General features: G+C 39.0%; 1 protein-coding gene across 5 annotated transcripts in view; it reads left to right on the forward strand.

The window, feature by feature from the left end:
• The window catches only part of Ap4e1 (adaptor related protein complex 4 subunit epsilon 1), a 127,895-nt gene that overhangs the window by 27,857 nt on the left and 81,624 nt on the right, over positions 1-18,414 (forward strand). For all 5 annotated transcript variants that reach the window (XM_008831809.3, XM_029562961.1, XM_029562963.1 and 2 more), the window contains 4 exons: positions 1,469-1,590; positions 7,069-7,228; positions 10,525-10,691; positions 16,606-16,679. In XM_008831809.3, coding sequence (XP_008830031.1) covers positions 1,469-1,590; positions 7,069-7,228; positions 10,525-10,691; positions 16,606-16,679 — 523 coding nt within the window. The remainder of the gene's footprint in view (positions 1-1,468; positions 1,591-7,068; positions 7,229-10,524; positions 10,692-16,605; positions 16,680-18,414) is intronic.

The raw sequence follows: 18,414 nt of genomic DNA on the forward strand, positions 1-18,414 counted from the left end.
TATATATGCACCCATGTCATGCAATTCCCACGGAGGTCAGGAGAGGGCTGTGCTGGATAGCTTCAGTGTCAACTTAACACACCTAACACACCTGCGTAGAGGGAGATTCAACTGGGGAATTGTCTCCATTGGACTGACCTGTGGCCATGTCTGTGGGATATTCTTTTGATTGTTGAGTGATGTAGGAGGGCCCAGCCCACTGTGGGTGGTCTCACCCCTGGGCAGGTGGGCCTGTGTTGCATAAGAAAGCAGGCTGAGCAGGGGCCAGGGGAACAAGCCAGTAAGCAGTGTTCCTCCTCCATGGCCTGTGCTCCAGCTCCTGTCTCCAGGTTCCTGCCCTGCCTTGGGCTCCCTGATGAACTGTGACCCAGAGATGTAAGCTGAATAAACCCTTTCCTCCTCAAGTTGATATTGGTCAGAGTATTTTGTTACAGCAATGGAGAGACAAGCTAGGACAAGGGCATTCAATCCCCAGGAACTGTTATGGATGGCTGTTAGCTGCCATGTGGGTGATGGGAATTGAACCCAGATCTTCTGCAAGAACAACCAGTGCTCTCTTTTTTAAAAATTTATTTATTTATTTATTTATTTAATTTTTGATCTTTTTGAGACAGGGTCTCCCTGTAGTCCCAGCTGTCCTGGATTCACTATGGAGACCAGGCTGGCCTCGAGCTCACAGAGATCCGCCTGCCTCTGCCTCCCAAGTGCTAGGATTAAAGGCGTGTACCACCACGCCTAGCTGTTTATTTATTTTTATTTTATGTATATGAGTGTTATGCCTGCATGTGTCTAAGTGTGCCCATGTCATGCATGCAATGCCCTCAGAGGTCAGAAGAAGGCATCAGATTCCCTGGAACTGGAGTTATGGATGATTGTTAGCTGCCATGTGGGTGTTGGGATTCAAACCTGGGTCCTCTGCAAGAACAACCATTGCTTTTAACTGCTGAGCCATATCTCCAGCCACAACTAGTGCTCTTAACCACTGAGCCATCTCTCCAGCCCCTGGAAAAATTTTTTTTAATTAATTAATTTTTATTTTATATGTGTGTGTTTGACTGCATGCTCCTGATGTCATGCAGTGCCTACGGAGGCCAGAAGAGGGTGCCAGATCCCCAGGAATGGGGTTACAGACAGTTGTTAGCTGCCATGTGGGTGCTGGGAGCAGAACCTGGTCCTGTGCAAGAGCAGACAGTTTTCTACCATTTCTCCAACCCCTGGTCTGGAAAAGTTTTAAAGGCTCTAGTAAAGGAGATTATTTTAGCTCATATCAGAATAGAAATGATTCCTCCTTTTGACTCTTTTAAGCCAAATGAAACTTAATAGGGATTATTCTATAAAATAGCACGTAAGTATGAATGTATAAGTTAATTATAAAGCAAGGAGAAAATTACTAAGTAAGCAGATTGCTAGCAGTTTGTCATCTGTTTTAAAATGCACATGGATTGTTTTCTCTGCTTAATTCTGGCAGGACTTACAGAGCACTAACCTGGTAGAAGTGTGTATGGCACTCACTGTTGTCAGCCAGATTTTCCCTCGAGAAATGATTCCAGCTGTCCTTCCACTGATAGAAGACAAACTTCAGCACTCTAAGTAAGTAAATAGGTGCCTGTCTTTTTTTTTTTTTTTGGTCTTTTTGAGACAGGGTCTCCCTGTAGCCCCAGCTGGCCTGGAACTCAAATTCACAGGGATCTACTGCCTCTGCCTCCTGAGTGCTGGGATTAAAGACCATGCCCAGCAAGGATATATATTTTATTTATTCTTTGACAGTTTGATACATCTGTACAATCCACCTTTAACTTCTTCCTCCCATTACATATGACCCTTCTCAGTACATCCTCCTCCTACCTTCATGACTCCCTTTTTTAATAACCTGTTATTAAATATTTAATAACCTGCCCATATATGCATGGGTATGGGGCCATCCACCAGAGTGTGGGCAACCTACCAGTGGTCATGCCCCTGAAGAAAAATGACTCCTCACTCCCAGCAACCTTCAACTGCCAATAATTCCTCAGCTAGGGGTGGGGTCTTATGAACCCTTCCCTCTGAGTGCAATGACCATGTTTCGTCCAGAAGATAGTATCTCTCAGTACTTCTCCCTATCCTTCAGCTCTTACATTCTTTCCTCCCCCTTTTCCTTGATGTTCCCTGAGCCTTGGTGGAGGGAGGTGCTATAGATGTCCTGTTTCGGGCTGAGCATTCATCAGTCACTTTTATGAGTACTTTGGCCTGTTATAAGTCTCTGAATTAGCTGTTATCCTCTGCAAAACAAGCTTCTCTAAGGTTGAAAGCAGCACTAATTTGTGGGTGTAAATATTAATATTTAGAAGATAGCTTTATAATAATGTCCATGCAACAAAACAACAGTAATAGATTCTCCCATAGGGCTTATGACCTTATGAGCCATGGGCTTTTGACCAGGCTTATAATTCCAGGTTCTAATTTTCCTGTGGAGCAGGTCTCATATTCAATCAGAAAGTAGTTGGTTGCCTCCATAGTACTTATGCCACTATTGCACTAGTGAGCACTTTTTTGGCAGGTCAGTATTGTAGCCTACAGGGTCTATTGCTGTGACCCTGGTGAAGGCCATCAATGACTTTTCTCACCTAGTGGCCTACATAGTAGAAACTAGTCAGTTTCCATGAAGCATGTATAGGACCCGGGACTAAGGAGATGGCTACGTTGGTAAAGTGTTTGCTGTGAAAGTATGAGGACCAGAGTTCAGATCCCCAGCATCTAGGTAAAAGCTGGGCACAGTAGCACAACCAAAATCCTGCAACCAAAGTATATGGTGCCTTCAGCAGCAGGGTCTTACCATGTGGTTATGGTGGGAGCTAAGAATGATGGCAGTAGCCTATGTTATTGTTCTGGGGGCCTCTGGAGCCTTCTTGACTCATAGGGAGGTTTCCCCACCTGGCACTTAGATTTTCATTTAATAATCCATGTTGTCTAGGAAAAGTATTGTCCACTGATGCAGGGTACCTCCATTCAAACCTTTTGTTTTAAATTATATATATATATATATATATACAATATATTAAATATAAAGCATATTAGATCATAAAGGTTGTTAGCTGCCATATTGGTGCTGGGAATTGAACCTGATCCTTTGCAAGAGTAGCCAGTGCTCATAACGGCTGAGCCATCTCTCCAGCCCCTTAAATTATATATTTTGATTACCTTACAAAGTAGTGGGTTTCCTTATGGAAACCTGAATAATTCCTGAAAAGGGCCTGCTCCACAGGAAGAAATTGATGTCTGGTAATGTAAACCTGGTCAAAGTCTGATGACTCAGGAGGTCATAGACCTTATGGGAGAACCTACCACTGTGTTCTAAAGGGACATACTGTCAGTCTGTGTTGTAGATATTATAATCTGGGTTTTTTTTAATTTTTATTTATTAGTTAATTAATTTATTTTTACTTGTATTTTTTTTTTCTTTTTGAGACAGGGTCTCCCTGTAGCCCCAGCTGGCCTGAAACTCACTGTGTAGACCAGGCTGGCCTCGAACACACAAAGATCTGCCTGCCTCTGCCTCCCAAGTGCTGGGATTAAAGGTATGTGCCACCACGTCCGGATTTTTTATCATTTTTATGTATACGAGTGTAGTGCTGCATGTTTGTAAGTGCGCCTGTGTTGTGCAGTGCTCATGGAGGTCAGAAGAGGGCATTGGATCCACTAGAACTGGAGTTTTAGACAATTGTTAGCTGCCATCTGGGTGCTGGGATTCAAACTCTGGTTCTCTGCCATCTCTCCAGCCCCAGATATTTATATTTCATATACCCATTCTTAATTTTGGTTAGCCTACTCTCACCTCTTCCTTTCTGTCATTCCCTTGCTTCCATTACCACTTAAACCTTTAATCCCAGAGTTCCCTCCACTCCTCATAGCACGTGTTCTGTTACCCCATCCCCTACTTAAATTCTCTTCTGTTTGCCTTTCATTGATCCTTCCTAGCTTCCTGACCTCTACATGCACTCCAAATTAAACACACGCATCTAAAAATTCTAAGCTATGATCCATATGAGAGAGAGCATGAAGCCAGAGAAGAAGAATGTATATATGTATGTACGTGTGCACACATGGTTTTTGTATGTGATTATGTGTGTGTGGGTGCCAGAGGTCAATATCAGGTGTCTTCCTTGATCATTCTGCACTTTATTTTTTGAATCAGGATCTCTCGCTGAACCTAGAATTCACTGATTTCAGGATTCCAGATATGCACTACTGTGCCTGACTTTTGCCTGGGTGGTGCAGATTGGAACTCAGGTCTTCAGTTTAGTGACTGAGCCCTCTCCCCAGCCTCCAGTCCTATACACGCTTAATAGAGATTTAGTTTTTGATCATGTATTAATTATTTAGTCTGATTCTTTTTTTTTTTTTTCATCTTTTTGAGATAGGGTCTCCCTATAGCCCCGGCTGGCCTGGAACTTTCTATATAGACCAGACTAGTCTTGAGCTCTGCCTGCCTCCCGAGTGCTGGGATTAAAGGCGTGAGCCACCATGCCCAACAACTTACACTATTTTATATGGCAAATCTGTGTTTAAGACAAAGGTTGATTATAAGCAATCAATTATTAGAATAAAATATTAACTTTTATAGGGAGGATGTTGTAGCAACATCATACTTTTACATGATTTTTCCTTACCACCAGCGTTGTGGTGACCACACTACCAACCATTTATACAAGCTCATTCTGAGAATTTAAAGACCACTTTAAATTTTCCTCTTATTGCTTTTGATTGAGTTTAACTTCAAATCCTGGCTAGAGTTTACAGTTTGCCTTTGCAGCTATGACCATATTCCATGGTGTGGGGTAGAAAGCCAAAGAGTAAGAGTCAGAGCTCCAGGTAAGCCAGTAATAGCATACAGCAGGGCTCAGACTCAATTTCAGAGCGCACATCCAAGTGTCTTGATGTCATGTTGGCCAGGCTTAGTGACTCTGAGGCTGTTCAGGGTTTTCTTTTCCTTTATCTCATTTGTGTACTCTTCTAGATTAATATTGGGTAGCACCCTCGGGCAGCACATTGTTAAGTGGTTTGCAGTTACCACAGTTTTACTATTAGTGGCGTATTTGTTGTTAATTTACTTTTTGTGTGTGTTTGAAAAAAATTTTCCATCTGGTATAGTTTGCTTAGGAAGATGGGTAATATTTATTAATGGAATTTAGCAGAAGCTGAATGACCACCTAGGAATCTTATAAAAGGCATTCTAATTTAGTTGAACATGAAGAAATAATGGTTGGAGACATGACCTGGTGGTTATGATCATGTACTGCTTTTGCAGAGGACTGGAATTTGGTTCCCAGCACCCACGTCAGTCATCTCATAGCTACCTGTAACTGCTGCTCCAGGGGATCCAATGCCCTCTTCTGGCCTTCACAGGCATCCATCTTCACACATGTATACATAATTGAAAGAAGTTAATCTGGATTGTTTTTGTTTTGATTTGATACAGGATCTCTGTGTTTGTAGCCCAGGCTGGCCTCTTGTTCCTCCTGCCTCTGCTTTCCAAGTGCTGGGATTATAGGCATGTGCCGTTACTTCTAGCTATGTTTAATAAATGTCATTTTGAGATTCTGTGATTTTAGTTAATAGCATTATATACCAAGAAAGAGTTCACTTTGTGGTGTTTGCTGTGTTTGCACCTGCTCGTACAAGTGAGATAGGCAGAAACAGGCTGAGAAGAATAAGAAGTACAGTTCTCTGGAAACCACTGAAAAACAGACCAGAGAGTTGTCTGTGCTGATGCACATCTCTTATCCTCACTATGGGTGCTTGGGAAGCTGAAGCAAAACTGTTTGAGGCCAGCCTGGGTAACATAGTAAGACCCTGTTGCAAAGTAAACAGTAAATAAATAGGACTGTGGATGCAGCAGTGCCAGAGTACTTGTCTAGCATCTATGATTCTCTGAGTTTGGTCCCCAGCATTGGAAAAAACAAAGCTAAAACTAAAACAAAAACCAGCCAAAGACATAACTAGGATGAAGGATCTTGCCTTTTATCTTTTGCTGTGTTTTTGCTAGATGTGGTTTCTTACAAGTGAAGTGTGAGATCAGCATGTACTTTCCCCTTTATTATCATGAGGTTTTTAAAAGAAATGATCAGGCAAGGAGGGGAGAAATACCTATGTGTGTTCCCTGTGCCTCTCTATCCCCAGAATATTGGGATATTCTTGCTCAGAATATTGGGATATTCTTGCTCATGATATAAAACATTTTTTAACCTAATAAAGACATTTGTTTGACATTACTATCTGAAATTACCTTTTAATGATTTAAATTTATGATTTTTCAGACATTTCTAGAGAAAAGGTTTTTAAAAAATGGAATCAAGGAATTAACAAAATTTATTTTGTTTCAATTGATGACAAAACTAATGTATACATTACTTAAAGTTTTATAACTAGGGAAATATATAACTAATAGGCAGTTAAAGTTTCTTGAGGTGGGCATCATGATACTTGCCTATAAACTCAGTATTTTTAAGAATGAGGAAGGATGATTTTGAGTTGTCTCAACTTAAAGTTTGTTGAGTTGACCAGTCTAGGTTACACAGTGAGACCGAGACCCTGCCTCCTAGCACAACAACATCAAAACTGAAAAAGGGCTGAGGCGATGACCCAGTCAGGTTCTTGCTGTTTAAGCATGAAGACCTGAGTTTTTATCCCTAACACTTTCATAACAGCCAGGTGTGGCATTGTGCACCTGGGGAGGCAGACAGACAGTTCCTTGGGGCTTTCTGGTCAGCCAGTGTAGCTGTCAGCAAGCTCCAGATTCAGTGAATGACTCTGTCTCAAAAATTAAGGTGGAGGGTGATAGAGGAAGACACCTGACACCAACCTCTGGCCTCCATACACATGTGCACACATGCAAGTGTGCTCTCTCACACATGTACAAACACATGAACATGTACACACACAGACCCTCCCCACTCCCCAGAAAAGGGATCTCTTGAGACCTTTGTAGCATAACTACTTTTTATTATTTGATGCATTAGAATAAATAAACTAGTAATAGACACATGATGACCCAGATTGTCTTCTTTAAATTTCTTTTTTTATCCTTAGGGAGATTATACGAAGAAAAGCCGTTCTGGCTTTGTATAAATTTTATCTCATTGCTCCTAATCAAGTACAACACATCCATACTAAATTTCGGAAAGCACTTTGTGACAGAGATGTTGGAGTGATGGCTGCTTCTTTGCACATATACCTTAGGATGATTAAGGTAAGTTGGCAATTTTAGCGTTTGCTCAGGATGTACCATTATAACAGTGTAACTAGGGGATTAAAATAAAACTCAGAAATTTCAGTAAAGTGATTAATTAATATTGTATACTATTTTCATGGCTGGAGAGATGCCTTGGTAGGTAAGAGTGCTTGCTGCACAAGCATGAGGACTTGAGATGGGATCCTAGCACCCATGGAAAAAGCTCGGTATGGCCATGTGCTTGCCTATAACACCAGTGCTTTGGGGGCAGAGACAGGAGGATCACTGGGGTTTACTGACTGCCAGTCTAACTCCAGGTTCTCTCAGTGAGAGATGCTGTCTCAGGGGAATAAGGTGGAGTGTGATAGAGCAGGACACCTGACAGTCTCCTCTGGACTCACCCTGTGCACATGCACACATGTGTTCATATACCACACATACATACACTACACTTGCACATAAATACAGACACAAAAATATATGTACTATTATTTACTTTCTTATTTTATTTTTATGTGTATGAGTGTATTTTCTGCATGTGTGTAAGTGTACCCATGTCGTGCAATGCCTGTGGAGGTCAGAAAAAGGCATCAGATCCCCCAGAACTGGAGTTATAGATAGTTGTTAGCCAGCATGTGGGTGCTGGGAATCGAACCTGGGTCCTCTGCGAGAGTAGTCAGTGCTCTTAACTACTGAGCTATCTCTCCAGCCCTGTTATTTACTTCTAAATGTAATTTTTGCAAGTTGTTGATAGCATGAGTTGTATGCATGTTACTTAATTTTTAAAGAATTTTCTTTTTGAGACAGGGTCTCATAATGTAGCCCTGACTGGCCTGGAACTTATTTTGTAGACCAGACTGACCTCAGCCTCAGAGAGATCCACTTGCCTCTGCCTCCCAAGTATTGGGGTTAAAGGAGTGCACCACCATGCCCAGCAGCTTAGAGCATTTTTAATGCCTGAAAGTTTTCTTATTCCTAAGAAATACAGAAAAATGATACTTATGGAAGGTGATTTAAAGTTATAGATTTGTTGTTTTTCAAGCAGTGAGTGTTTTTTATACAGCTTCATGAGAGTGTACCATTTTGTAGAAGTGGAGAGAGGTGGGAAAGTTGTGCCAGGTAGAGATAGCAGTGTTGACTACACACATTGATGCTGCCCTGTGTCAGATGAGGAACAAGGGTTGAATAGTACAGTTTAAAAAAAAATCTTTCCAATGATGATGGGTTTGTACTAATTCAATCTCAGTGTATTGCCTGAGTCTCTTGTTTTGTTTTGTTTTATAGCCCCAGCTGGCCTGGGACTCACTGTGTAGACCAGGCTGGCCTGGATCTCATAGAGATCTTCCTACCTCTGCCTCCCAAGTGCTGGAGTTCCACCAGGCCCATACTGAAACTCTTTTGAGACAAGATCCTATGTAGCCTGGGCAAGTCTTAAACTCACCATATAGTTGTAGCTGGCTGAGACTGCCTTTGAACTCCTGCTTCTGACTTTGAAACGTTTTGTGTTCAAAAGTGTGTTTGATCCCTGACACCACATACACACATTAAAAACTCCAAGCAAAAAGATACCTTTATGAGAGATTTCATAAGCACATGCTGTAATAAAATGAAGTATGCTAATGAACTCATTAAAATTTTACAACTAAAGCTTGCCATCTCTTTTCTGCATTGTTTCAAACTAATATATAAATAGATATTTGATATTAAATCTGATTTTTCATCTAAAATTTGAAAGAACTAATATTTCTCTTCTAAAAATTTGCCCTTGACATATAATACATACAAATTTCCATGAAGAATCTCTCTCATGTTTATTTTGGAGAGGTTAACTTTTTCCTTCTTGGGTTTTTTTTTTTTTTTTTTTTTGTCTTTTTAAGACAAGATCTCCCTGTTGCCACAGCTGACCTGGATTCTCTGTGGAGACCAGGCTGGCCTGAACTCACAGAGATCCACCTACCTCTGCCTCCCAGTGCTGGGATTAAAGGCGTGTGCCATCAAGCCTGGCTTAACTTTTTCCTTCTTAACTTTTATTTGTATTTTGTAATTAATACAAGTTAAAATTGGCACATAATAATTATACATATTTAAGTGGATCAAAGGATGATAACTTGGTACCTCCTACAAGGTATATTGATCAAATCTGGGTAACTAGCATTTCCATCAACCTAAACCTAAATATTTATCATTTCTTTGTAGTTGGAAACTTCATTGAGTTTTTGAAATTATGAGAATACTAGATGATCGTTATAAAATAATTCACGTGTACATATATAACTAGACAAATTCTAAAGGTATTTATATACCTTAATTTTTAATATTTGTCTCCACTGGGTGTGGGACTTGAGTGTAAGGAAGGTACTCTTAGATTTTACTATAATATTCATCATAAATAGTATATATTTGATTTTCTCAGTTTAAGAGATTAGTCAGGCTGGGTGTGGTGGCGCACGCCTTTAATCCCAGCACTCGGGAGACAGAGGCAGGCAGATCTCTATGAGTTCAAGGCCGGCCTGGTCTACATAGTGAGTGCCAGGACAGCTGGGACTACAGGGAGACCCTGTCTCAAAAAAGACAAAAATAAAAACAGATATTAGTCAGAAAGTTAATGTACTCTCATTCTGAAATAGAAATATGTTTACATGCTCATGCTGTATCAATTTTTAATCAACAGCTCACTGATTCGGTGGGGTTTGAGTGTTTGAGTCTTGGTTGCCTGTGCTCTTCTGGGAATGAATTTAACTCATCTGTATTGAGGTCTTCTATACAAACAGGTCAGCGGTTGCAAACAGGCCTTGATTTTTATCCACAGGAACAGTATTACTTCCCCTTCTCAGGTGCCAGCTCTTTTTATTGTTTGCTTTAATTACTGGTATTGGCTATGAAGGATTCTATCCAAGATGTGATTATCAGAACTTTTTGAATTGTGATTAAACTGTCGCAAAAAGTAGGAGTGAGGAAGCTTTTCTGGGGTGACTAGACTTCGGACTGTGTAGTCAGAGCTGCATCAATGAAGGAAATTACGTATATGTATATTAAAGCTTATGTGTAAACTTCTGAGCATCTTTTAAATTATATTCTGTGTGGCATTTTCCAGGTCTTTCTTTTTTTTTTTTTTTAACCAGGTCTGTTTTATATTTGACAAGATATTATTAGCCTAGGAGTGCATGTCTGTAATCTCAGTGCTTGGGTAGGAGGATCAGGAGTTCAAGAATGGCCTTGGCTACATAGTGACTTTGAGAGCAGCCTGGGTTACATTGAAACCCTGTCTCAAAAAAAAGAAATTCCTGTTAACAGAATTTATTTTTTTAATATAGGAAAATCCATCTGGATACAAAGACCTGACTGGGAGCTTTGTAACAATTCTAAAGCAAGTAGTGGGAGGAAAGCTCCCGGTCGATTTCAATTATCACAGTGTGCCAGCACCGTGGCTGCAGATTCAGCTCCTGAGAATTCTGGGACTTCTAGGAAAAGATGACCGAAGGTAAACTGCCCTGAGTTGTGTAAAGACCCCACATGTAAAACAGCCTTAGGCTCTCGTCACAGAGAGGACTCATGAAAAACAGATTTGCCACTATTTGGCCTAATGGTGATAAAGCAGTGTGAGATTATAAATTTCTTCAGGTTGCGGGGCAGTGCTGGCTCTGCTATCCAGATAGGCCCCTTGTGACAGGTGCTGCCGAAGTGCAGACCCCTGGTGAAACTTGCTTAATCATTGGAATAGAAACTGGAAATCTTTTTCTACAAAGGACCAAATAATAAATATTTCAGGCTCTGTGGGTCATATATTTTTGCTGTAGCTACTGAATTTTGTTGTTGTAGATTGAAAGCAGCCATAGCGTAACATAAATTAATGAGAATGACTGTGTTCCAAAAACTTATTTATATGCATTAAAGCCTAAATTTCATATAATCTGAACATTTCATGAGACTGTTCTTTTTTTTTTTTTTTTCAACATGTAAAAGCTATTCATCATTTATATCTAAAGAAACACAGGGAAAGGAGGGGTGAACATAATCAGAATACATTATGTATATGTATGGAAATGTATGAAAGCTGACATTCAATAGGAAACACAAAGAGGCTTATATTAATGATCTTAACACCAAGACACAGGCAGACTGTTTCAACAACAGTTCAACTGAAGAGAAATTAAAAATGAAGGATATGTAGATTGAAAGAGAGTTAGGAGATAGAGCAACCAGTTAAAATGGATGGGTCATGGGACTAGCAAGAGGGTCCATGGGTAAAGGTGCTTGCCACAGCTTGGTGACCTGAGTTCAGTCTCTGGGACCCACATGCTGGAAGGAGAGAACTGATCCTGCAAGTTGTCCTCTGACCTCTACATGGGTGCCATGGTGTGCGTGTCCACACACGTACATGTGCACCCTTGTATGCATGCATGCATGCATACACATACACACACATACGCACACACACACACACACACCAAACAAATAAATGTTAAAAAAATGAGGGGGTTTTATTTGGATTCTAATTCAAGAAAAGCCTTAAAAAGCTGTGATATAAGCTGGGCATGGTGGTGCACACCTTTAATCCCAGCATTCGGGAGGCAGAGGCAGGCAGATCTCTCTGAGTTCAAGGCCAGCCTGGTCTCCATAGCGAGTTCTAGGACAGCTGGGGCTACAGGGAGACCCTGTCTCATAAAAAAGACCGAAAAAAAAAAAAAAAGGCTATGATACAGCTGGATGTGGTGGCATATGCCCTTAATCCCAGCCCTGGGGAAGCAGAATTAGGTAGATCTCTATGAGGACAAGGCCAGCCTAGTCCATATAGGGAGTTCCAGGCCAGCTGGGGCACCAGCGAGACCCAGTCTCAAAAGAGAAAAAAACCCAAAACAAAAAGCTATGATAAAACTGGAAATTTGACACCAGCTGAACATAAAATATTAAGAAATCATGAACTATATAAAGGAACTGTGGACATATATAGACTTGACTTTGAAATGTTTATGCTTAAGGTTATATTCTAGACATCAAGAAGTCATCTCTAAGTTTAGGAAGTAGATAAAGTCAGCCATGACTTAACTGGAGTGAGGTAATGAATACATGGGTTTGTACCATTTCATATTTTTTTCTTTTTTTTAATATTTATTATTTTTTAAAATTTTATGTGTATGCGTCTATTGCCTGCATGTAGGTAAGTGCACCTGTGTCATGCAGTGCCCACGGAGGTCAGAAGAGGCTATCGGATCCCCTGGAACTGGAATTACGGACAGTTGTTAGCTGCCATGTGGGTGCTGGGATTTGAACTTGAGTCTTCAAGAACAATCAATGCTCTTAACCGCTGAGCCATCTCTCCAGCCCCCATTTCATATTTTTTCATGTTTGAAATTTTCCATAACAGAAAAATAAAGTTAATGAGAACAATAAAGAGAGCGTAATTTTCAGTAAATAGAAATAAAACACACAGGTATTAAGAAGAAATAGAAGAAAAGAAATCTACCATCAGTCATTCCTGATCCCCTCGTTCTGGTACAGAGATGGTGGACACTGGTAGCAGGAAGAGTCACAGTTTGGGAGTGGGATAGACAGGCAGACGCTGTATAATTTGAATTTTCACATCTGGCTCATCATGGATGTTCTTACACTAATTTTTTTTTTTCCTTTTAAAGATGGCGTTAAATGATAGTTTCTTAATACTGGAAAAAAACAAAAACAAAAATAGGTGTTTGGCCATGTTAGGTCTATGACTAACCTTTGCCAACTTTTCTCTGCCTGGATTGTGTGTGTGTGTGTGTGTGTGTGTGTGTGTGTGTGTGTTGTTTTATTTATTTGCTATTTTAAATATTTTATGTGTATGAGTGTATTGCCTGCATATATGTAAGTGCACCCATGTCATGCAATGCCCGAGGAGATTAGAAGAGAATGTTGGATTCCCCTGGAACTGGAGTTACGGACAGTTGTTAGCTGCCATGTGGGTGCTGGGAATTGAACCCAGATCCTATGCAAGAGTAGCCAGGTGGTCTTTAACTGCTGAGCCAACTGTCCAGCCCTTATTTGTTATTTTAAAATTATTTTTATTCTATATGTATGAGTGTTTTGCATGGATGCATTAAAGTGTACCCATGTGTACAGTGCCCACAGACATCAGAAGCGGGTGTCAGATCCTTTGGAACTGGAGTTGCAGATAGTTGTTAGCTGCCATGTGGGTACTGGGAACTGAGCCTGAGTCCTCTGCAAGAGCAGCCAGTGCTCTTAACCACTGAGCCATCTCTCCTGTTCCATATATGTTGTTTTAACAAATAGTAAATCAAAGACAAAGATTGTTTCTTGGATGAACCTGAGTTGAAATTGAACTAAATTCAGTCTTTTCTAGAATTAAGTACCATTTGGTAGGAAACACAGAGAAGCATATATTAATGATGTTACTACCAAGATACAAACTGTGGAAAAATAGCAAATAACTGGTTCAACAATTAAACCAAAAAACTATATATGCATACAATTTTTTGTCATGTTTTTCAAACTTATAAATTTTGAAGGTTCCAAGAACAGTACCAGCAGGCCCTATTCCTGCACCAGCATTTGTTGACACTTGCTCTATCATTCTTGTGTGCATATACCTACTTTTTATTTTTAAAGATAGAGTCTAATGTATTCCAGGCTGCTCTCAAACTCACTGGCCTCAAACTTACTATGTAGCTGACAATGACCTTGAACTTTTGGTCCTCTTGCTTCTACTCCTGAGTGCCAGGATTATAGGTGTGGATCTTCATGTCCAATTTACATGCTATTTTTATTTTTTAAAATTATTTATTTATTTTTATGTGTATGCGTGTTTTGCTTACATGGATGTAAGTGCACCACGTGGTACATGCAATGCCAACAGAGGCCAGGAGAGGGTGTTCCAACACTTGGAACTGGAGTTACAGATGGTTGTTAGCTGCCATGTGGATATAGCCAGAGCTCTTAACCATTGAGCCATCTCTCCAGCCCCTATTTTAAAGTGTTTTCTTTGGTATGTGAGAGCAAATCTAACTGCAGTTAGTTTCTTTAATAGCAAGGATGTATCTGTCCAAAGAAAGTATTTGTTAATCAGTATTCTGGCATTGATGTTATTTAGTGGGTACATCTATATTTTAGTGTTTAGCTTTGCTGTGGGACAGTCCTTCAGGCCATTTTCTGGCTGTGCCCCATCAACCTCATGTCGGCATTCACTTCTATGAGCTAACCTGTGCTAACTGAGCTTTATCACTTAGGCATTTCTTTGTTCTTTTTTTCTATGTTCATGAATTTCACCCTTGATGGAGACTTGGAGTGAAAACTTGGAGGCAATAGATACATATATTGAAAATGTTTCTCCTAAGTGTTTCATTTGATATAACCACCCTTTTCTAATATGGAACTCTATTTAAGGTTATTGGAGTTATGTCTGAAAAATCAGTAATTTTATGTTAATGTATATACCTTACTGGTTTTTTTTTTTTTAAAAAAAAGATTTAATGCCACCATATGTTGTCAGTAAGTAACTTTGGAGGCATTTATCTTCTTCATAGGTGAATTTGGAGACCATATACAGAGATGAGTAAGCCAGCCTTGACCTTCAAAATCTCAGTTAATAGTAACTAGGCTCATTTACATGAATATGTAGAATCTTAACTTTTATAATGTAGGAATTAGGTTTTCTCCTTTGTTGATCCAACTACAGTGGCATTTTATGTTAATAAATCTTATAATTAAGACATTAGCTCAATATGATAGAGTCAAAATGACTTTTCATAACAAATTGAAAACTTTTCCTAGGAGAGTGTTTTATATCTTTTTGAATATTGTGTTTCTTGGCATTGTACATTATAATATCAATATTTTAAATGTTTCCACATTTGATGAAGTTATGACTCTTACACCAGACATTGACTTTTAAAATGGAGAAACTATACTCTAATCTTGGGATAGTGTTATTGGATTTTGTGGAAGGGTTGTTCATGTCCGCTTTAGTGGAAGAAGTGCTTACACCATAAAATGACAGGTTTTAGAATGTCATTTTCTGTTCTCATCCTTGGATATACTTTGGTCAAGAGAGAAGGAAAGTACATGTACTTCAAATAGAATTTTCTAACTATATTTCCAAAAAGAAAATTTCTGAAATGGATGGAAATGTTCATAACTAATTTAGCTAGCCTCAGATTATTTTGATATTTTTATCTTCCAGCACTGTTTCTCTGCAAGATCATTGTATGTAATCTCTGTTGTTTCTTCCCATTTCTTTTCATTATTTAAGTTTTTGTTTGTTTTTGTTTTTTTGAGGCAGGGGCTCCCTCTAGCCCCAGGTGGCCTGAAACTAGCTATGTTGACCAGGCTGGCCTCCATCTCACCTGCCTCTGCCTCCACCCACCTGCCTCTGCCTCCAACAGAGTGCTGGGATTAAAGGTGTATGCCACCACTCCCATCCTAAAAAATTTTCAGGGAGCTGGAGATGTGGCTCAGCGGTTAAGAGCACTGACTGGCCTTGCAGAGGGCCCGGGTTCGAGTCCCAGCACCCACATGGCAGCTATGAACTGTCCTTAACTCTAGTTCCAGGGGAATCCAAAACCCTCTTCTGACCTCTGCGGCATTGCACGACATGGGTGCACTCACATACATGCAGGCAATACACTCATACACATAAAATTAAAAAAAAAATTTTAATTAAAAAAATTTTTTTCAAAGCGTATAAAAATCGTCAGCAGAGAAGCATTAGTTTTCACATTGTCTTCTGGGATGAGACGTTTGTTGGAGGCAGAGTGCTAAGGCGCCGGGAAACTGCAGGTTTATTTTACTGAGTATTCACTTCAGCCTTATTGCTACTGTAATCAGGGGCCATAAGAACATACGTGATTGTTTCTTTATTTTCAAGATAAAAGTTAAATTTTTCTTACTAAGGAACCCAGTTACTTTTCAGGAAAAGACTAGTATTTGAATATTTTTTTTAACTTAAAAAAAATTATTGAGAATTTCATACATGCATATAAGGTGTATTTTTTAAAAAACCAACTGGTTGATAAGCAGAGAATATATTTAAAATAATTTGTATATGTACAGTATTTTTATCATAGGTTAAAACAAATATTTTATTGCAAAGAAAATTATGAAAGTTGGCATGCTCATTCCAGTAACACCCTGGTTTATAAACTGGGACCAGGTTGGGGAAGCGTTGACTGACCTCTGTGTATCTTCTCCTTGGCTAAGTAGTCACCTTTGGTAAAGTAGGAAGTTTGTCTTTTGAAAGGAGCAAATGAAGTATTTTGAAGTGAAATTTGTATAACTTTATGATAAAATGAATCTCTTTCACTTGTCTTCTGTAGATCCTCAGTTTTAAAGAGAAAAGTTTGAAAAACTGTTTTATTGGGTTAGAATACTATAATTCTACTGCAAATAAAATATCTTTTAAACAGGACAAGTGAATTAATGTATGATGTTCTTGATGAATCCTTACGAAGAGCCGAGTTAAATCACAATGTCACTTATGGTAGGTAAAATATGAATATGTTCATCTAATGAATAATAGTAGTTTTTTAGAGTTGTAGCTAAATCTGTGTTAAAATACCATGAATTCCAATAGAATTTAATACATTAATTTCAAGATGGTTCTTTGGGTTAATGTAAATACTGGAAATAGATGATCATAATTTGAAATTGTGGCGTGTGTGTGTGTGTGTGTGTAGGTAAGTATGTATGTGTGTGTATGTTCATGGGTGTACAGGGAATACATGCGTGTATACGTATTCATGTGGAGGCTAGAGGTCAGTCTTGGGTGTTGTTCTTCAGGAGCTATCCAACTTCTTTTCTGAGACAGGGTGCCTTACTAAGACTGGGGCTAGCTGATAGGCTAGGTTGGCTGGCCAACATCTTCCAGGCATCCTCCTTTCTTTCTTCCCCTGCACTGGGATTACAAGCATGTGCCACCTGGCTTTTTATGTGGGTGCTGGGAAACCCATAGAGGTCTTCATCCTTCTTCCTCATGCTTTTGTGGCAAACACTTTACCAACTGAGCTATCTCCCCAGCCTCAAAATTGTGGCATTTTCTTAATATGTGCTTAACTTCATTATTGTAATTGTCTCTGTTGAAAATATCAAAATATCTAATTTTGAAGATGGCTCAATAAGTCTGTGGCATATAAGAAGTTTATATGTATTTGAAGTTCTTAAACCATTTAACTAGTTGTCAAGTATTTATTAAATTTATTTGATTTGTCAGGCCCTGTGCAAGGTGTTTGATATATAGCCATGAATAAACAATATTATCGTGGGCCTACAGACTTGATAAAAGGAAAGAGACAGGTGTGGTGTTACAGGTGAGAATTACAGGGTACCAGAGGTAGAACACAGCTGCCCATCTTAGGTGAGGGAGCCAGGGAGGTTTGTTTGCTGCTGTTTTGTTTTTTTGAGACTGGGTCTCCTTATAGCCCTAGCTAGCCTGGAACCACGCCTGGCTATGGTACATGCTTTTTTTTTTTTTTTTTAACATTATTTATTTAATAACCACATAATTAGAAGAAGCATTTCCTTACAAAGGCATTGACATATTCAATAACAATTTCCAGAGCCAAGATGCATCTCTTTCAAAATTGGCTGTAAATTTTTAGGTTTACAGTTGAATTAATACAGTTATACAATATTGTACTCAGTATAAACCCTATAAGACATAAATTAAGTGAGGTTTTAACCTTAAAAAAGATCTCTAATTACTTATTAAAATACACAGTTCCATACAGAAAAATTCATTTTTAATGCAATTGACACTGTTTCTAATCTCTATATATCCGATTATTACTAGTCATAGTCGGTTACTCTCTGAGCTCCTTGGCATCTGAGCCCAGATATAAAGTCATCAGGTAGATTTCAGTGGTAATATTTTTCACATGTACTAATTATTAAGGAGCAAATTTTTATGCTTTGAAGAATTATTATGTTTTAAATTTTTTTAAATTTAATAACCACTTGATTAGAAGAAGCATTTCATTACAGCTTTAACATACTCAGTAACAATTTCCAGAGCAAGGATGCATCTCTTTCAAAAGTAGCTGTTAATTTTTTATTCACAGTTGAATTAATACAATTAATACAATATTGAACTTAGTATAAACCCTGTAAGATATAAACTGAATGAGTTTTTACCCTTTAAAGAAGATCTCCATTTTAAAATATGCTGTTCTGTTCCCTACATTTTTTTTTCAATAAAATGTATTTTTTTAAATTAGAAG

The sequence above is a fragment of the Nannospalax galili genome, unplaced genomic scaffold, assembly GCF_000622305.1.
Source record: "Nannospalax galili isolate Female #2095 unplaced genomic scaffold, S.galili_v1.0 scaffold735, whole genome shotgun sequence".
Classification (NCBI taxonomy): domain Eukaryota; kingdom Metazoa; phylum Chordata; class Mammalia; order Rodentia; family Spalacidae; genus Nannospalax; species Nannospalax galili.